The sequence below is a fragment of the Gambusia affinis genome, linkage group LG19 (assembly GCF_019740435.1).
Source record: "Gambusia affinis linkage group LG19, SWU_Gaff_1.0, whole genome shotgun sequence".
Classification (NCBI taxonomy): Eukaryota; Metazoa; Chordata; class Actinopteri; order Cyprinodontiformes; family Poeciliidae; genus Gambusia; species Gambusia affinis.
The window spans coordinates 7,970,145-7,992,003 of NC_057886.1; the positions used below are offsets into that span (position 1 = coordinate 7,970,145).

The 21,859-nt window shown below is 39.1% G+C and overlaps 1 protein-coding gene across 2 annotated transcripts in view; it reads right to left on the bottom strand.

Annotated features, from left to right (window-relative positions):
• prkcbb (protein kinase C, beta b) overlaps positions 1–21,859 on the bottom strand; it is a 91,614-nt gene that overhangs the window by 10,470 nt on the left and 59,285 nt on the right. The window contains exons 10-17 of one of the 2 annotated variants that reach the window (XM_044100821.1): positions 18,865–19,038; positions 15,718–15,809; positions 14,781–14,843; positions 14,061–14,199; positions 13,815–13,895; positions 13,287–13,394; positions 11,655–11,795; positions 7,064–8,248 (exon numbers count right to left, since the gene is read on the bottom strand). In XM_044100821.1, coding sequence (XP_043956756.1) covers positions 8,072–8,248; positions 11,655–11,795; positions 13,287–13,394; positions 13,815–13,895; positions 14,061–14,199; positions 14,781–14,843; positions 15,718–15,809; positions 18,865–19,038 — 975 coding nt within the window. In that variant the 3' untranslated portion in view covers positions 7,064–8,071. Of the gene's footprint in view, positions 1–7,063; positions 8,249–11,654; positions 11,796–13,286; positions 13,395–13,814; positions 13,896–14,060; positions 14,200–14,780; positions 14,844–15,717; positions 15,810–18,864; positions 19,039–21,859 lie in introns of those variants that run through there. The other variant, XM_044100822.1, reaches the window with a different exon arrangement.

Consider the following 21,859-nt stretch of genomic DNA (forward strand, 5'->3'; position numbering starts at 1 on the left):
AAAAAAAAAAGGCGGTATCGAACGCTGACCTGTTTCGGGCTGATAAGCAGCTGCTGCTTTGTGCTAAAGCCACTGGCTTTAATTTGGGGGCCGCAACATTTGGAATTAATTATCACACAATACAGCAGCTCTGCGCCTCACAGTGTACGCCGAATATTACATCCAACCCGATGCAAACTTTATGCAGCTTATGTGCTGTAATTTACTGTTGCAGAGGACTCCCTCCTGCTTTATAATGAACCTGGATGAAATACATATGCTAGTATGTAGCTTAAGATTGTGGGTTCTGTGCTGTGTTCAAGAGTAACAACTAAATTTAATAAGCGCATGAAGTAAGTAAGTAAACCACGTTTCATAGTCGCATTGACTTTGTATTTCATATTAATAAGAAGGACCGATGTTCCCAACACTGTGGAAAAATTGCAATGTCATGCATAAAATGCAAACGCACGGCATGTCTTGCCAATGTGTTTCTCCTTGACCACTTCACTTTCTCCACTGGTTCATGTGGGCTGTCAGTCAGCTGTGTATCATGATCCAGTTGCCACTAGAGACACAACTTGACCACCAAAAGGAGACAATATTAACGAGTTTAGGTCTCTGGAAGTACCAGGCCTTGTTGAGTTCAGTGCGACTCCATCTTAAAGCAATCATTTGCTAACATTTCTATCAGCAAACTACCCAGCTAGTAGACTGGCTAACATGTGATAATTATGCTTTCCAGTCTAAAGCTAACACTCTACAATGAAGGATGCTCTGACTTTGGAAGCAATAGTTTAATTTCATCTCTGTATATGTGTGTAAACAAAAAAAAATTATAAATAATGCTGTAAAGTAATGCAGTCAATATATTAGTGTCATTTGAAGGGCAGATATTAATGGTGCTACTAGGTTTTGTTCTGTACTGTCATGACACCATGGTACTTTAACACCACCAGAATATTATAGTTAGTTAAGTCTAAATAGCCATAATATACTGAATATAAGACATGTTGCCATGACGAGCAAGTAACATATTGAATTACTAATAATTCAATATTAATAATTGAATTAATATTCAATTACACTTGTAAAATTGTCAAATTGTTTGACAATTTTGCAAGTGTGAAATTGTTAAACAATTTTACACTTTTAAAATAGTTTAACAAACTCTGTTGCAAATGTGCATCTTTGCAGTGGAATGTGTCAGATCAGGGACATAGTCTCCACAAAGCAAATCTTCTGCAAATGTTGCATCTTTATGCAGGCTGAAGATTAAATATGTCGGCATACAAGCTTAAACAGAGCAGGTAGGTTAATTTTATTAAAACACAATAAGCCGTTCACATTTGTTTTCAGCTTTTATAATCGATGAGCCCTTTGCTGCTTCCATCTTCTTATTTAATGCACATAGAGGATTTTATCTTCTGCTTTGACTGTGAGTCTGAGTAACAAGTCTTTTTCTGAAATGTCAAACTATTAACCTAAGGTAAGTCGTGTATCACTTCAGACAAAAATCAAAACACTATGTTAATGCAAGAAACCTTTCACTTTGTTTCGATCATCAGTAAAATTCATTATGCCTCAGCTTACCAGACAGAACCAGATCACTTTTATGAAACATCACAGATTCAATCAACATGCATGTATAAATCAAGTTGCCATATGGAAAACGTATGCAAGGTTTTTATATGGAAAGGGGATGCTTAGCTTCTTAAGAAAAAAAAACAAAAACAAAAACTGAACGATTAAATAAATAAAGAATACATAAAACAGAATATGGACCTCAATATCATGTATCTGAGATGAAGCTGATTCTCCATAAAATAACTTGCTGATGTATTAGAATCTTTATATTGACCACAATCTCATTTAAGTTGAGCATAATCTGATGACCACCTGCATGACGGAGCCTTCGTGGAGCAGATTTCTTTGCACAGCACATCCCTGGGAATTTAGAGACCAAGTCAACACCTTAAAACTGCCGAACTCTTTAAACCATTTCTTGTATATTGTTAAGTATTTGTTTAAAAAATATACAAAAATAAAACAAATAAATCCCATAACAACAATCCTAAACCTTGCAGAAAGCCTTCGCTCCAGCGGGCAATCTTACCAGGGAGGAACCAGCTGATCACACCATAAATAACATGTGGTGCATTCACAGACAGAAACCGAAAAACAGAGGCCTGAGATTCCCACAGTTTAAAGTCGTTCTACACCAAATAACGCCATCACTTTTTTTCTTACCAATTTTCCAAATTGTCAGTAAGAAACGTTGGGCACAACTGGAGCGTTGCTGTCACCCATTTGGATGCTACAGAGACAGAAGATCCAAAAGAAATACAGACCAATGAGCCATACGGAGCTGCAAAATTTGTTGCGTCAACTTTAGACAAAATTGGACCAATTCTGGATCAGTCTGATATTTTGGCTCCTAAATTTGGCAAAAAATAAATAAATAAATAAATAAAAAATGTTGTTAAACATGCAGGTTTCTAGAAAAACATCCCTCCTTGAGAACAAGATGTGCTATGATTATTATTTTTTTTTTTGCAAAAATAACTTATTCTCACACAAATCAGATAGAAACCGTAACTCAAAGTTAATGGCGTCCAAACCTTGCTTGCCACACATTTTTTACTCCTAGATTAATGTAGCGGTCAACCAAATTAGCACCGTTTTTATCTTCAAATGAACGACTTCCACTCCTGGCTTGCCTTTGCCAGTCTTATAAACACCGCAGTGGCAGCACTGCAGTTTTAGCCTTCTCATTACATTTTACAACAGCCCAGTCAAAAATCAGCGCATGTAATTTGTGTCCATGCTTGTTAACAGTATAATGTGCTGCGGGTAGTAAATGGGGCGCGGTACAATGATAAAAAAAAAAGGAAACGGCGCAGCCAGTCAGAGCAGCAGCATAACAGCGTGTACGGTGGGATTGAGAGCAACTGTAGAGGCGGCGAGGAGCGCTTGAGTGGCTTAGCGGGGTTGTGTGTATGTAGGCTGTGTTCTGCATGTTATTTCCTTGAAGTCATCAGACCTACGCTCCCCCATCATGGAAAGGCTCTTATGATAAGTGGCAGCCATGAAATATGCACAGCCTGCCTGACTCGTTTCACAGAGCGTTGTTGCTTTGCATCGCCGTCCATCTTGTCCTCGTACCGCTTCTCCCCGTCTAACCCCTTTCCTCCCTCATTTCCAGTCATTCATTAGTGAATCTCCCTCCTCTTTTACAAACGTACACCCCCCCCCCAACACTCCCCAACCCTCCGGTGAGTCAAAGATCACCCTCTCTTTCACCTCCTGCAACCCCCGATCTCTCCCTCTTAGATTATTTTCCTTTAAGTCTATCCATTCTCCATTTTCTCTTACAAGCACATCAGCTTGTTTCTCAGTGGCACCAACAGGCTTTGAGAGTTTTTGTAATGAGTTCCAGCTACAGCAGTGAGGGATGCAGAGGGTACCATTCTCACCCAACAGATACGCACTGAAGGACAATAAAATGTACAAAGTAAACTTGAAAAGCACGGATTTTGAATTCTTTATTTATGGAACGTCTGCTATTCTGGGAATACCCTCCAAAAGAGTTTTTTTTGTTTGTTTTAAAAAAAGAAGAAGAACAAAATGGAAATTTGGCACATGGAAAGCATTGTAAAAAGCACACTCCATTATATAAATCTTCACACACAAAACGCATAATAGTTTAGATGAAAGTTTTGGAGTACTGCTATTATAGAAAACATGGATCATAATAATATTTGAGTAAATGCTAAATGATAAAAATGTTGTTTTTTTTCATGCACAGTTTGTTTTATCGTTGTCTTTTCAGCAAAACGAATGGGTAGAAATCCCCCACCAATCTTTGTGTAAGAACTCCTCCTCCTTTACAATACTGACCACATGTATAATTGTAAGCATATACAGACATTTGACACAGTAATATATTGGTGCATAACATATCTTTATATTTGTCGTGTTGAAATTCAGCAGGTAATGACAAAAGAAAATGAAAAAAAGCGAGAGCACAGGCGATGATCAGAAATTTAGACTGAATTTGGTGTTAAAATACAGAAGATAAATATTCTGAGATTCATAATTATATTTAAAATATGAGAAAAGATGTAAATCCAGACTTTTTCCACTGCTCTTGATATTTGCAGCTCTTACTTTAATGGTACTTTAAATATCAAAATTCTTACCTTGCAAAGCAGAAGCCCCCCACCCACCCCAACCAAAACACACACACACACACACACACACATCGTTTCACTGATCGCACAAACGAGACCTGAATATCTTTGTAAGACCAAACGACATTTAAAAAGAGAGCGCCGTATGACAGTAGATGTTACCATGCCAAAATGAGGCATGGTGTGTTTCCTGGTTGGTGGAGAGAATCATGTGTCATGGTTTGCAGTATTTATAAATTAGCTGTATGGATCAACGAGGAACCGGAGCGGAGGTGGATCTACTGTAGTCATACGCAAACCTGCTTGTACACGTCACTCAAAAACTGTATCTGATCTGAAGAAGACAAAAGTAAAATCTGACTTACTATGAATGTAGAGAAGCTCTCTTAGTCTGTACAGTGAAACATGCTCAATCAGTCTGAGTAAATGTAGACGTGCAAAATTTTAAGTCATATAGGAGTGTGTTCAGTTTGTTTCAGAGGTTGGGATTATAATCTGGGAATGACAGAAGGCAGAAAGCTAATGAAATTGACTGTTTCCACTTTCATTTTTTTACACTTCCAATGTACCGTATGTATTCAATCACCGACAGATTTCACAGGCATATTTCTGCTTCCATGTGGACTAAACCAACAAGCATACACATGAACTAACAGATCATTAAATTGTTAAAATTACCTCTCATAAGTGTTTAAGTTGTTTGGCAGCCATATTGGATGATATACTTGTCGTGACTCACGCAACGCAAAATTTCTACGTTGGAGCTTTGCCTTCAGGGCATTATGAAATATTTCTCTGTGCTGGGATATAAAAATTTGAGCCTCCAAGTGTGAATCCAACAAGCGATTATCTTTCAAAACAGTCGTCTAAATCCAGTGTAGAGAACATCTTGAAATTAGCAGGGTTTGAGAATAACATTTCTTTGAAAACTTAGACCATAATCTAATTTAGATCTATTACAAACACTTTGACTTCTTAATTTTTATTTGAGGAGTTATGAATTGTTTCCATTTTCAGTTTTGCGAATGGAGCTAACCGGCTACTAGCATTTGAATCGTTTACAGTGAGAGCCCAGATCCGTTTGCAGGACTTCTGAATTACTGAATCATCCACTTGCAAGGTTGACTTGCAAGTGGATACATGGGGGAGTACAAAAGCAACTCCCTCCCCATTAACTTTCTAGCAAAGCAAAGAAGGAAATTTTAGAGGAAGTGACATACAATTTTTGTCTTTAAGTCCTTGCAATAAATTATTTTGTAATTATGATTTATGTTTGTCTTTTCTCTAATTGTCTCCATTTGTTTCATGTATGCAAACCAACATGATCAATACTTAGCTGCCTCACCTGCTGAGCAGTTTATTGAGGTACTTGGAATGATGTTTTATGCATATTTTAAGCAAATTAGTTAAAAGTGAAGAGAATAATCTTCAATTAAACAAATTTTCATGCCCTTTCAGAGGAGAAGCTGCAAAAATACAATCTGTACAGTACAGTTTTTGTTTTTAGGGTCAATTAATAGGATGTGATGTAATGCATCATATAAAATCAGTAAAAAGTGTGCTGTGTAGTTAGTTTTTCTTTTAATTCTCAGGCTTATCACGTTTTAACCCAATGTTGTTTACATCTGGAAAATACAAAAATGAATCCAAACTTTCCTTTCCTCCCATTTCTGGATTTCGTGGAAACTAAACTTTTAGACAATAAAAAAAAAAAAAGAAAAAAGAAAAAGAAGTTCACTTGGTTGTTAAAAACTGTCCCGCAACATTTCTTGGCTTCTGACTAATTACTTCAAAAGAAGCTGAACTGATATGAGGAGGAGGCGGCCATGCTAACACTCCGCAGATGACAAAATGTAAGCGAGGACAGGTGAAGCTGTCCGTGTTAAGAAAAACAACAACAAAAAAAACTCAAATTTTCTGCATACAAGCATCATACACACTTGACGAAACCCACATGCACACGCACACTCGCGTTGTAAACAGATGTCCAGCTATAGGAATCATGCATTTGTTACGTAAACAAAAAAAACGGCTCATTTCCAGGTTAAATACTTAACAACACTACTACTAACACTTTCTTCTACTCCCATCCGAGTAGAAGAAAGAGCGTTATCTAGATAATGAACTACTTCAAGCCTTCCAGTAACACTAAGTTCCCAACTGCATTTCGCCATACTGATCCAATGGATGGAAAGCAATAACATGCACTAAGAATTAGATATTTGTGGCGCAAGTGTGACTGTACACGTGTTGGCTTGTTAGGGTAAAACAAGGTTTTGTAAAATGACTTACAATAGAACAGGTAGGAACAAAAGTCTAGAGAAACTCCTAATACAGAAACCATGCAAGTATGTGAAGCATTCCAGTTTTAGATAAGGATAAACATACAGGCACTCATACAGGTTTATACTCATTAAAATGCACATATCTAACTAAAATCTTCAAGTTTCAACCCCCCAAAAAAGTAAAGTAAAATGTAGGTAAAAATCTCAAAGATCAGAGCTTGTTTACACAGAAAATCTGCTTTTGTTTTCAATACATGGCCTTTATTAGCCAAAAGTTTACTGATATATATATATATGTATATATATTTATATATATATATATATATATATGTATATGGTAGTAAGAAGTAATTTGATTGTCAGTTAAATTATTATTTGTGTGATATAATCGTCCAATTATTTTTATGTCCTTGTTTTGGTTATGTGCTGATAGTTATTAAACACAAATCTTTGTTCACATTGCAATAAACACAAGCTAACAATGATTCTGAAAACCTTGGGGTGAATCAGATTTCCATGCTTTATCTATAAAAGTTTTCACTGCATCATGCATATCCTGATAATACATTGGTTAATACACTGGTGGCATACTTTTTTTTTTGTTTGTTTTACTATGCTGTCGCAAAAACTGGACAGCAAAAGCATAAAGAATATATCTGCAGTATCTTGCAAAGTCCCAGTAACAACTAAGAAGGTAACGGTATTTTATTAGGAACCAACCAAAACTATAGAGCATACTTTCACAGCTGAGAAGGGTGAAAAGTTAATACTTTTAGAAATTAAACCTATAGTCACTTTCAGCTTTGAGATCTCTGAGATTTGAGATCCTGAGCTTTGAGATTCCTGCCAATTTTTTGCCAAAATAGCCGAAGTTCTTTCAGAGCATCTGTGTATCAACCTTCAAGTCTTAAATTTTGATCCCTCTAACCAAAAATACCTTCTTCCACATATTGGCTTTCGCTCCTACGTGACTTGTGGGGAACTTTAAAGGTGACTTCTGCTGGGTTTTTTTCTTTCATTTTCTAAATGGATTTCTTCTAACACAACACAATGAAAAGCTGACCTGTCAAACGGTCTCTCTCACATGAGCTGTGAATCTCTGCAGCTCCTCCAGAGTCATTGATTGGTTTGTTCTCTTTGCCTGGCCTGTTTAGTTGGACAGCTTTGTCTTGGCAGATTTTATTTACAGATATAATAGGATTTAATGCAAATGCATGCCACACATTTCAGATTTCTATTAAGAAACAATATTATTTAATGATCATTTCCCTCGTATATCATAACTATGTACTACTTTGTGTATTTCTATCATCTGGAAACACAGATATAATACATATAAATAATTTTTTTAACATTAAAAAGGTCTACCAATTCTTTTGCAAGATACTGTTGTCATTTTAACTATGCTTTTTATACTTCCAGAGCGCTACAGTTCATGCAGTTATGTTTTGAACCTCAGACTGGGGTTAACATAAGACGTGAAAGTCTGAACAACAAATCTGTGCTCAAAGCGTCATTGTGTCCATTGACAGCCTGGGTATTTGTGTGTGTGTGTGTGTGTGTGCCGTGGAGTTTTCTGCGCGTGAGTCCATGTTCCGGTGCGTGGAGCTGAAATCAAGCCTGCTCGGCAGTGGCGGCGGTAGCAGCACTTGCTGGGAACTCCGGGTTGATAAAGGAGAATCCCTGGAACTCATCCTGGTCCAAGTTCTGAATCATCTCCTCGTCAGGGGGGGTCAGCACCGGCGGGTGGCGCGTGAAAAAGCGGTCAAAGTTCTCGGCCTCCCGTCCGCACTGTCAAGAAGGGCGGGAGAGGGGATGGATTGGGAAGAGGAGGAGTGGGGATGGACAGGAATGGATGGAGCGGGTGAGGGTAGATGGAGAGGAAAAACAAAAGAAAAGGGGATGGAACCAAGGTGTGAGATGACATCACTTGGAAATGGTTTCAAATATCAGAACAAGCAAAGTAACTGTGGTGCGCTCGATTTTGTGCCCCGAGCGGGAGACAATAACGGAAGCACACCTCACTTTTGCTTTCCTTTTTCCAATATTTGAAGCGTATTCTCAAATTACAAGCAGCAAAAAAAAAGTCTCAAACATCCTGGAGCAGTGCACTACATTGAACCGGAAACCATGCATATGTGAAGCAAAGTAAAAAAAAAACTACATATTCTTATTTTATTACTGTTGGAGCTAGAGTTGGTTTTCTATTTACACATGAACAGCCTCAGAGCTACGAGATAATTATTTGAATAATTGTGGGTTAATTGCAGGTTAATTTGATGCTGCAGCTGTTGAGACCTGCTGAGATAAACTAAATCAGCTCAGATGCAAAGGACCACTTTAACCAACTTAAATCCCCACATTTGTTTTGGTTTCATAAATAACAATTTGATTTGAAAAGATTAACATTCATAATTTCCTTTCAGAGAGAATTTTACATTTTACAATTTTCTCCCTTCTCGGTAAAGCAGTTTTGGGAGAAAAAGTTACGACCACCGCACACATAAAAAGGGAAGCTTACCCCTGAGAAGGGCGTCCCTTTAAGTACATCCAACAAGTTGCTAGCTCTGAAACCTAGTTTTCCCCATGAAAGTGCTTCAGAGGGACTTATTTCCTCCCGTCTCCATCATTATGCAAAGCTTTAATTAACACACTAATGATCCTGTATTCTCTGACAACATTGCCCAGAGGACAACTAGAAAGTTATTAAATCTAACTCCAGATGAAATTTAACTGACTGCTGTGAGATTTGGGACAATTTACAAAGTGAGAATCAAAATTGGAGCGGAGGTTTAGAAGTATCTGGATGAATTACGGACCGGTTAACGGTATCAAGGTATGAAGATGGGCTTCCAAAATCGCTACAAATCGCCGTCACGTGCTGCAGTCTAAAACAAATCCACTCTCGTCTAAATGCCCTACGCTGCTGTTGACATAACAGTGTTTTAAAACTAGCATGTTTGTCAAGCAGCAGACTGCAGGCCTGCCACTCGAGCCAATAGCCAGACAAGCTAACGAGCTAAACATACAATATTTTTGTTAAACTAGCTTGTTATAATCTGTAGTTTCTCTGTAAGAAGAGCAGCAAAATTAATTAAACTGAAAAGTAATTTAGCAAGTGTTTATATCTTTACTCCATCTAATATTTAAAATGACTTTTTTTTACTAGTTTATTTGGCAGGGATGAGTGTGTACACTTAAGATGTCATTTGCTATAGCACTCGGCTAATTTGCAACGTTAGCAAACGTCATAGTATAACTAAAACTCACCAATCTAGGAGCTGTATGAATAACGATTGTTGCTCTTTGAATAGAGTAGGTCATAGTATTTATAATTTGTGTCAAAACAATATGATAGAAACCTTTTAAATCCTTCATATACTTTGGTACCGTTAACTGATCCGTAACTGATTGAGACAAAGGACTTTGTAATAATGAACAAGCTAAGGGACGCAGCAGAGTTAATCTTTCTTTAAAGGCTTGTTAGTGATTTTTAAGCAAACAGGTCTCTAATCCACCTGTTCAGATGATTCTGGAAAAAAATTTGACACGGTTTCAAGGGGCTTCTTTTTTTTTCTTTCTTTTTTTTCTTTTCTAGTGCACTCCATGACAGGTTTAGTTTGAGACTGAACCCCAGAGCATGCAAATCAAACAGAAATACCCAGACAACTTTGAAACACTGAGAGGACAAATAAAATGTGCAGATGAGATGAAGCTGATGGGTTTATGCGTGGCAGATGTGAACAGATGGAGAAGCGATGAAGGAGAAATGAACTGACAATCGATCGCTGAGCGGACAGATGAATGAAGACGGTCGCACGGCGATACGTTCAAATGAAACTTCAGAGTGACGGCGTCAACATGTTTATGTGCTGGGTAAATGCATGAACCAGCCATTCAGCTGGTCTGTTTCTCGGTGTGCGGGTCCTTCACACTTTCACAAGTTAACGTGCCTTCGCACCAAGCAGATTCTCCAAAGGCATTAACAGCATTTTAAAACCAGAGAAGATGAAAAAACACAGTTTTTGATCAGCATTAAATATATCTAATAAACAACATGATAAGGCACATTTTTTGGTGTGTTTTTAGTAAAAGAAAGTAATTCACTTTATCAAAAATAACACAAATCAAAAACAAACTTCCCTCACTGAAATAGGCCACCGTAAAGGATCAAAGAACCTCTGCCGAAAGCGTCCAGAAAAGACAGACGCTGTTTGTTCTTATTAATAGAAAAGATAAAAAGAGAGGAGGAGTGTGAGACGAGCCAAAGGCCTAGGAGACGATAGGTGTCTGAAAGTCGGGATCCAACAGAAAGAGGAGACAGATATAGACAGAAAAGAGATCAGACAACTTCTGTCTGCACTCGCACTGCAGAAATTCACTCCAGATCCGTCTGTGTTGCAACAGCCAGGTCCTCGGGATGACCTCTTCTTTTAAAATAAAAACCCACATGCACACGCATGCATGCTTACACACAGCCGCATTAGTGATCAAGCACACAGTCCACCAAAAAAATAAAACATAAAAAAAAAACCCCCCTGCAGGCAGAGAAAGATGCATAAAAAGCTAAACTCAGAGAAATTAAAAAAAGAAACTCTTAAGCAGCAGAAGGGCCCAAGGCTGTGAGAGCGTCCGTATGTATTGTGTGTGTGTGTGTGAGTGTGTGTGTGTGAGCATTAGGTGACATCATTCTGACTACAGTTATGATCAAACCCATCTTGTCAGAGAAAGAGGAAAAAAAAGAACAAGAAGAAACACACAAACAAAGTTATTTTCAAGACTTTTCTCTTTTTTTTTTCCCCCAGAAACTTTAAGGACGTGCACCTACTCCCTGGAGGTTTATTCCAAAGTGAAAAACAAAACCCCCCTCCGAGCTCATGCAGAGCACATCTGCACTGCAAACTGCAAAGCACCGATCTTGTGCATGCACGGTACTGCCACAGTGGTGTTATCATCACCACCATCGTTATACCCAATGCTATCCCCATCCTAGCCACACATCCTTCAGCAACCCCCTTTATATTCAGACTTACCTGTGCACACAGTGCCACATAGGAGAGATAGAGTGTAAGGTTACAGGCAGTAACAGATAAAGACGCGATGTGAGAGTAAAGGAAGACAAGAGGAGGGTTGCTCTCTACTTAAGTTGATTAGTGTCTTTTGAACGTCTCGTGTTTGATCTGCACGACAGACTTACAGCTCTGGGTTTGAACGGTGGCTGCACTTCCTTGTTCTCCAGTTTCTCCCAGTCCATGTAGCGGAAGAAGCTATGCTCCCGGATGTCCCGCTCGCCCTCCGGACCGCAGCCCAGTCGTTTGGCCGGATGCTTCGTCATCAGCTGCACAGAAACCGACAAGAGAGACGCAGGTTTGATGCGCGTCGCGCCACCTTTCCCCGCCTACCTTCCCCGCCGGCGCTCCGGCCTGGTGGATCAGTGACCTTTTCCCTCTCTGTCTCATTGTTCCTTCACCATCTCCTTCCACCAAATTAATTATTTATAGACTGTAAATCAGCTGAAGTTGCTCGTGTTGTACAAAGAACACGTCTGTCAACGGGGGTGCTGCTTAATTATCGCTGTCCCATTTGTGCTTAAGCTGCTGCGTGAACATTGTTAGCATCACCTCTGAGTTAGCGTCACAGCGAATGAAGATGTACAACACAATCCACAGCAGAGTCATCTGGGGCCGTTATAAAACATGCAACAAAGAAGTCAGCACTTTCAACTTGTAAAATGCTCTGGAGTTGCTCTGTAAACTGTATATCTTACACATTTTAAAGAGTACAATTAAAGTAGAGGAGATAATAATTAAAGTAATTTATTAAATCTTTGATCAACGTAAACCTTCTGACTCGTAGTAAAACAGATATGCAACACTAAAGTTTGTAAGGCTTTTTCAATTTTCTACAAACTACACTGCAAAAATCGAGAGACGGCAACACTGAGATGTAAAGGGATGTCAATCTACGGGAATGTTTGTTTTTATTTTTAAAAATTAGAAAAGAAAATCTAAAACCTAACATATCTGACACCTTCTAATTCACAGTACGCATGATTTTCAACAAAATAATCATCCATACTGTCCTTAAATATTCTAAAGGTTTCATTTATTGTTCTTCAGGAAAAAAAGAATAATCTGGCAAAGCTAGGATCAACAGAATTGGCTTCTGGCTGACATAACGTCTGTCTCCGCGTTTGTTCTTTGTGCACATACCTGAAAGTCAGCTCTACTTTTTCTCTAATGGAAATTACTTGTAGTGTTTAAAAAGCCGGGGATCATCCAGTCAAATGCACAGACACAAAATGACTTAACCCAGGCAGCGCTGGCAGGGAGCAGAGAAACCCGGGGGTGGACACGGGCGAGCTTTCATGCTCCACTGAAGATTCATTGTCGTAGCACTACAACACTGTAATCATAACTAATACATAACATACAGCCTGTGTGTCACTGACAGACTATGAGTGAGGGAGTGTATGTATCTAAGAGACTACTGTCGCCATTAATTTGTTGATGAATGACTTTGCCTTTAAATTTAGGAGGAGGGAGTGTGACTAGTATCGGGCCAGAATAAGTGCAGTTCAGCGTACTTTGATTTAAAAAAAAAGGCTAAAATAAAAACATATGACTTCTTTTGAATCAATGATGCCTATTTCATGCGAGACGATGTTTAATGTTTGAATATGTTTTTGGTTTTTGTTAAGCTTTCTTAGATCTATAACATGAGCGAAGCTGCTGTAAAGAGACAACATGATCAGAATAAAAAAGACTGAAAACATGGCACTGTGTGTGCGTGTGTGTGCGTGTGTGTGCGTGTGTGTATGAATACTCACTCCTTTACATATGGCGACAGCTTCCTTAGACATCGATTTGGGATAGGAGACGTGATGCTCCATTATGGATTGAAACAACTCGTCCTCATCCTCACCATCGAATGGGGGCTACAGAACAGAGGGAAGAGTTGAGGAGAAAAAGGTGAACTGTAACGCTAAACACAATTATTGTTATATTTTCGTATTAATTTTTGAATGTTTTAATTTTTTTTCCTGAAAAACAGAACAAATTCGATCAGTTTAAAAGTTAAAGTTTTCCTAATTTTCAGTCTAATGCCATGCATCCCTTCATCTGAGTTTCATACACGTAAACATACACATGATGCTAGTAATAATGGAGTAGGCAAAAGATGTTCAATTATGAAGTATTTTAATACCTTAAAACTAATTCAAAAAAATAACATTTCAATCAGTTATCAGCAGCCTTTGCAGAGCAAATAAATAATGCCGGTGAAGTATTACTTTTATTTTCAATAAATAATAATAATTAAAAAAAACATTCTAGTTTTCATAAAGCTGCAGACCAACCTGTCCAGCCAACATTTCGTAAAGCAATACTCCAAACGCCCACCAGTCCACAGATTTCCCATAAGGTTGATAGGCAATAATCTGAAATTAAACAAGAATAATAATCAACAACACTTAATAATCCTAAACACTTAGCAAATGGCCAGATTTTAAAATGAACACGTTCTCTAACTTTGACCAAATTGTTTGAAGTTGAGTTTTCCTGACTAACGAATCGTGCGAACACCACAAACACGGACTGAATACCTCAGGAGCGATGTAGTCTGGTGTTCCACAGAAGGTCTTGGTTGTGACGCCATCAAGCATATTTTCCTTACACATACCGAAGTCTGCGATCTTAATGTGGCCTTCACAGTCCAGCATTACATTATCCAGCTTCAGATCCCTAAAATTGGTAAAGAAACTAAATGTTGTTACCTTCTGCAGTTTTCTGTTAGCTAGAAGCTAAACTGATCTAGTAAATATGTGATTTGTACTTTTGAGAACTATGTCATGAACGGCAAAGCTGCTTGTCAATTTTTTCAGTAGATCCTAAATGAAAAATATATTAAGATTAAGATAATCTGATGGGTGTAATGTTGAATATTACTTAAAAACTCACCATTCTGAAACTTCTATCTGTTGTTTTAAACTTTGCCAACCCTTCCCACAGTCCAGTTTAACAATGTACGCACACTGGCAAATTTGAAAGAAATGTGACATTTTGCTTTAAACACACTCCACTTTGCTAGATCATGCAACTACTGACAGATAAAGTGAATTATTAAGATCCTCTTGTTCTTCTGAGAGGTTTTATATGAAGCAGGTGAATAAAATACATCTACTGTTGTGCGAACACAACTCCTTCTGATTTTAGGTAGGCTGATATTTATGGGAGTTGCATAAATAATATTTATGCATTTTAGCATAATTTTGCTCCATTTGCTACCTTTGCGCTTTAGTCAGTCAGTTCAATGTGGATGTTACCTGTAGATGATGCCCTTTTGATGCAGGAAAAACAAGCCAATGGCTATCTCAGCAGCGTAGAACCTACAAAAGAAACGCAGGAAGAGACAAACAGCAGCACCAATTACAGTGAGGTTGAGAGACGGTGGGAAAACAGGGCAGTTAATTTGCGTGTGTCTACTCTGCATAAAGGTCAGAGCTGCCTCTTGAAGGCCAAACAGCAGCTGATAAGATCAACAGGAAGGGCATTTAACAGACTGACCACGCAGGCAGCCATGTTTGGACGACGTGGTTTGTTCACGAAACACACGAGAAGACAATCTGAAGGAGGGCAGGCAGGTTAGAACAGGGAGAGTCAACTTGATGTCTGTTTATCTGAATTTGAAATGAGGAGCGTTTGTTAGTGAACACAACGCAGGACGAAAACGTAAGAATTGTTATAAATTTTCTGCTACTTTAATGACACAAATAAACAATGTTTCTACTGAGAAGCACGGTGTTGGTGGTGTTATGTTTTGTGAAGATCAACAGGTCAAATTTTTCAAAGAAACTCTTTAGTTATGACAACGATGAGATGTTTCAAGGACTAATCAGAGGTGACAACACATTGGACGTAATAAAAAGCCAAAACATTTCAAAGACAAGCCTCAGTTCGTTCACACTGGCATATTTGTGGGATATTTGCATACATGTGGAGTAGCTATGTTCTATTGTGAGCATGCTATTCCACTCACGAACACTCTCCTGAACAGAAAACGTACCCAGAAAAAGACACACGTCTTATGTCACACACCTAGTTCTCGCAGATGCTAACTATGAAACTAATTAACCCCAAGCTGGTAGCTTCTTTACCGAGAGAAAAACAGCATCACTGAGCTGTGAAACATCTATAGTATCTCCTGAGGACTGAGATTTTTACACTGATGGCAGAAATGACGTGCATGTTCTGTGTACTCACACAGCATGGGGCTCTTTGAACTTGCCAGCCTGCTGTATCTGATACATGAGGTCTCCGCCGTTTATGTACTCCATGACGAAATACAAACGGTCCTACGGAGAGAAACAGAAGGGCGGGTGACGAGAGAAGGGTCAGGAAGGAAAACAGACACTGTCATGATCTTTCACTACATTAGTTATTCTTCATCAGAATGCTCAAAAAAGGTGACATGAAATAATTCTGATATGAAAAGTATAGTATAACTAAGATTTCAGAAAAAAGAACACCAAAATGCAGTTTACAGTGCAAATACATACATATATATATATATATATATATATATATATATATATATATATATATATATATATATATATATATATATATATATATATAAATATATATATATATATATATATATAGAAAGCATCCATGTTTATAAAACAATCTATCAGACAGATGAGACTTGTGGCAAATAAAATCAAAACCAGAGAAGTCAGCTGCGGTGTGACGTCATCATAGGGTATGGCACATGAGAGAGAACGTTTTTCTACGGGTGATTCACATTAAACCAGTGACTAAAAACACAAGAACAGAGACAAGAAGGAATAAAAGAAATCAGAATTAGGGTAGAGACAAAGTTGTGAGTGTATCGAAAATAGTTTAGCATTGCATTGATATCGGTGGCAGACATCAAGGTACAGTTAAAGGAGCATCTAAAGGTCTTGTGTCACCAGGAAACACAGCAGAGTATCATCTGCATAACTGTGGGAATTTTCACCATGTTTCTTTACAATTTCCCCAAAGCATCTTAGAGAACCACCAACTACAACTGAGCCATGTGGAACACCACAATTTACCTAAAAACTAAAAGGTTTGAAACCTTAGATGCTAAACAGTTTCAGGACCGGGGTCAGTTTGTGACAGTCTGCCTCCTGGTACTGAACGGTCCACAATATCAAACGCAGCGGTAAAATTCAGCAGCACAAGGAACAAAAATGGTGAATTACTGTAGCCTGAAAACCGTTTGCCCAGGGGTAGACTGCTTATATGAAACAATTGACACTAGAGGTGAAAGGAGTAGTCATATGGGGACAGAGAGAAGGAGGTGACTGTAAGTATAACCAATCAGACTTGAAGGGACATCGATTTAAGAACCTATTGTCTTCACTTATCTACAGAAATTGCCAATATGGTTCAGTGTTTCAGAAAATCATGGAGGGATTTGGTTTGGGTTTGTGTGTATATGTATGTGTGCGTGCGTGGGCGTGTGTGTGTTCTGGAGAGGTTAGTGTGTGTGTTAGGATCTGTACTGTCTGATAAGCCTCATAAACTGACTTTTTGAGAGCAATATGTAGAACTTGCGTGTCTTCCGATTAAAAACGTACTTGCACGTGTGCACCACAAGTCATGTACAGCAACTACATTTTATGGCCAAAGTCCTCCTCTGCTGAGAGAATTACTGCTGAACTGGATTAGCACATCCACTCTCAGTTGGGTGTGTGTGTGTGTGTGTGTGGATCAGGTCAGCTGAGTTTGCGGCATCTCTCAACCAAGTGACAACGCATCGCTAATAACAGTGTGCGTTTATGGCTTGTGAAATGAAATGTCATGCACTGAGGGCTACGCATGAAACCACCAAGCTATATTTACTCCCCCGTTGACTCATCTTTGGTGTAATACGGATTATACATCACAAGTTGAGCGTGAATCAAGCATGAATTCAGGCTGTGTATTCCAGCTGGGAGCTGGTGACGGCAGTCGAGGTAGCTGCTGTTAAGACCACAGCGCTCCCTGCGCACCCTGCAGCAGCATGCTGCTCTTACAATTGTTCCCACGTAACCTGACAGTGTGGAGATCAACAAAGGCTGCTCGCTTTTGTTTTGTTATCAGTGCCTCTCCTGCACGTATGAATCTGCACATTTTCCCCTTTAAACATCAAGTGCCTTAATGCTTCTTTAGCTGCCTTCCTAAAAAAAGCTTAGAAATTGCATCAACAAATATTTTTCAAGAAAGATTACCGGCGAACCCATTATCTATTCAATAAATGATTTTATTTATTTATTTGGAGCATTGAGTAATGTTTTATTATGCAATTACTGCTGTTAATTTGGAGTATAAATATGACAAATTTTTCTTTGCTACTCTTCAAAACGAGACAGACAAGATAACGTGATATTCAAGTTTTCTTGATTTCCACAGGTCAGGAAGTGGCAACAAGAAGTAACATAAAAATGGTAAATTTACATTCGGAGGAATATATAAAACATTTAAGGCAAATGATTGGTGAGGGAGAAAGTAAAGGTGTAGCATTTGCTAAAGAAATACTAGGACTTTAACTGGAACCGTGTACTTTGGCCAGATGATGCTAAGATTGAGATTTTCAGCAGCAAACACTGCATGTTGGTTTAGTGAGACACAACAGGATGGAAATGTGAAAAAGCGTCTGATACCCACAGTGGGGTTTGATGGAGAATCTGTGAATCTGCTGCATTGTTTCTTTTCCAGAGGCCACACTTTTAAATAAAGGTCTGGCTGACTCTAATGGGAAACTGAAAATTGGTCAGCAGTGGTTCTCTAAAACACAGGACCAATTCAAAAAAGAACTGGTTCATCAGACACAAAATAAACATTTTTCCATGGTGATAAATGATCTAAATCCTTTTGAAAATCTGAGCAGCTCAACATTTGTTTCGCAAATGTTTGTGTCATAGATGCATTTCCTAAGATGCAATTTTTCACCAATGAATAAAAGTATTCATGCGCAAAACTTGATTCCCTTGATTTTAAAATGTGAAACTATGCTACTGATTGTTAGTTACATATTCTTACCAGGAGTTGCAAAGAATGGCGGTGAGAATGACAAACTATTATTTTATGCGTGTCAAGCTGGTCGTAAAAGTTTAATTTGATTTCTGTTAAAAAAATCTACTATAAAAATAATTTTAAGTGCTTCATCTTCAGTGAATATGAGGCCGTAGCAGAATTGAAGTAAATAGAACATTATTTCCCTTTATGTTTGCAACTGACTAATTAGAAGACAGTCTTTGGAATAAGGCAGTGTTTATCATTGGATTTAAATAATCAAAAGCCTGATTCCACTTTGCAATATGAGAAATTTACATTAGTGTCAACAAAGCAGTTGCAGGAATAAGCCAATGGACCCACCATGGTCTGGAAGGTGGAGTGCAGCTGCGTTAAGAACGGAGGCTTTCCGGTCAGAGCCAACACCCTCTTCTCCACCATGGTGCACTCAACGTCGTCGTCCTGGATGACCACGTCCTTCTTCAGGATCTTTATTGCGTACAGCTCCTCCGTTCCTTTACGCTCCGCCAGCATCACCTAGAGAGGAAGAGGAGAGAAACAAAGACAGGAGTTGAAGAGACAAGGATAAAACAATTTCCCACACACTTTTTATGGTCCAGAGGGAAGAAATAATAATAATTAAAGCTGCGGAGCAGCGTCGTGCGGCCCTCGCAGCAAGCGCCGCTCCGGCTCACTGGCCACCGCGGAGTTCCAGCCGCCGCGAAAGCTCTCGCACCGGCGCCCGCTCGCCGCAGCAGGAGCTGTCACGAACCTTCCCCGCCCGATCGCCCGCCAGACGACACACATGAAAGCGTTCGCAGCGCTCCCGACAACTCACAAAAATCTGGGCGCAGATCGGTCCATTTACGGGCGGAGATATAGCTGATGGATTAACCTAGGGCGCAGTGGAGTCAAATTACATTTCAAAACTTTTGAGCTCTTTAAAGGTTACCACAGGTCTTACATTTCAAGTTTGGTTCCAATCGGCTCATCCATGTGTGATTTAAAGACAATCGTATGAATATGGCGAGGGTCTGATATTCGCCATTTGGCCACGCCAACACTGTTCAACCAGCATTGACAGATGTCATCACCTTATCATTTTAAGTGAGTTTGCACTGGATTAAATCCATATGCTCGGGTCTGATATTGTATTTTATCAGACCCGAGCGGCGTTAGAGGTCACTTCGGCATGCCGCCACGCCCACCTGCTCCATCAAAGCCGGTCGGGGCTGGAATCCAAAATACACCAGAAAGTCTTCTGTGTCTGGAAAAACTTTCAAGTTGATTAGGTCAAAGGTGTAAGATAGCGACCGTTCCCAGTAAAACATGACACTTCCTGTTCTCAGGGGGCGTGGCCTGAGTGATGTCATCATTTGACCACAGGGTCTTTTGGGTCAACCCATGATGATCAATCACTGAAAGTTTGGTTCCTCTGAGAGTTTTACTGTAGGAGTTATAAGAGTTTTATGTTTCATGGCGAATAGTCAAAGTTTGACACATAGCCACGCCCACATACTTTGAAGTACGACAATTCCTTTGATAACTTTTCACCTTTCATGCCTCAAGTGTGTGCTGAGCGATTTTGAAGTCTGTATCAGAAAAACTGTAGGAGGAGTTCGATCAAATACAAAGGCTGTAAACATCAAAAATGGGGTCAATTTTGGAACTTTATTCCAAAATGGCCGACTTCCTGTTGGGTTGAGACCATGGATCCAAGAGACTGTTTGTACATCAGGACAATATACAGATGTAAGAAGTTTTGTAATTATAGGTTAAAGCATGGCTTGGGGCGGTCATTTAAAATTTTCTAGGGGGCGCTATAGAGAAATTAGGCCACGCCCACCAAATTTTATTATGGATTCCTGTCTTGGGGTGGATAAAGATCCATCCTAGTGAGTTTGGAGAAGTTTGGCCCAAAACTGTGGAATTCAGAGCCAAACGTATGACAGCGGCGTTAGAGGTCACTTCGCCACGCCGCCACGCCCACCTGCTCCATCAAAGCCGGTCGGGGCTGGAATCCCTTATAGAGCCACATGTTTCCTGTCTGTTAACACAGTTTCATGTTGATTAGTTCAAAGGTGTAATATAGGGACCGTTCCCAGTAAAACATGACACTTCCTGTTCTCAGGGGGCGTGGCCTTAGTGATGTCATCATTTGACCCCAGGGTATTTTAGGTCAACCCATGATGCTCAATCACTGAAAGTTTGGTTCCTCTGAGAGTTTTAGTGTAGGAGTTATAACTGTTTTGAATTTCGTGGCGAGTTGGTGAACTTTGACCCCCGCTAGCCCCCCTTCAGCATACTCAAAAAGTCACCGTTTTGATAACTTTTAATCGGCCATGCCTTATGATCAGACTGACCGAGTTTGAAGCCGATCAATCGAAATCCCTAGGAGGAGTTCGATCAATTACGAGCTGTAACGCAAAAATCGGGTCAAAATGTGACCTTCGATCCAAAATGGCCGACTTCCTGTGATACTTGCACTATGACAATAATTGTAAATTCTGAGCGTCTTGGGGAGCTCTACAACTGTACCAAATTTCAAGTCTCTACGACAAAGTAAGTGAATAGAAAAGGGTCTTTTGAAAATTTCTAGGTGGCGCTGTTGAGCCATTTTTTTGGCGATTTTTGCAACGACCTTAAAATACGAAATTTTTAAATAGGCTTTACGCGTCCGCCAAGTTTGGTGAGTTTTTGAATATGATAAAGCCTCCAAAAAGGCCTCCAAAGAGGGTGGAAGAAAAAGAATAATAAACAATACAGATACAATAGGCCTTCGCAGCGCTTTGCTGCTCGGGCCTAATAAAAAAATAAATGGAGGAAAGGGAGAAAGTGATCAGGGAGGCATGGAAAGAATCCACATAGTAGATTGACTGTTTCCATTCTGGGAAAATATAAAGAGTGAGAAAAGAAAAAAAAAAGATGATATTTTGAGATGTCCCAGGTGGAAAAGAGAAACCATGGGGAAACCTTCTGACACGCTGAGATGTTTATGAGCAGAGACTGAGCTGCAAAATTCCTTTATGAAAATATAAACACTGACAATAACAAAATATCAGTCACAAAATCTAAATATTAGCTTGAATTGTGCATTATACAGCTTGAAAACACAGAGAAATACTGGATCAGTCTTCTTTGTCCCACTGCAAATGCTAAAACTAATGTAAAGGTTCATCAGACACTGAGGTAAAATGTGTCCAAACCAAAGAAAGAACATCTCCATCTTAGATGTTTATTTTGTCAATCTAAAATTAACTATTGAGACATTTTTACCATACCTTCAGCATTTTATGTCAGTTGTCAGTATTTCCTGCACGGGGTTCACTCTGAGAGAATAAAATTTGGTTTACATGAG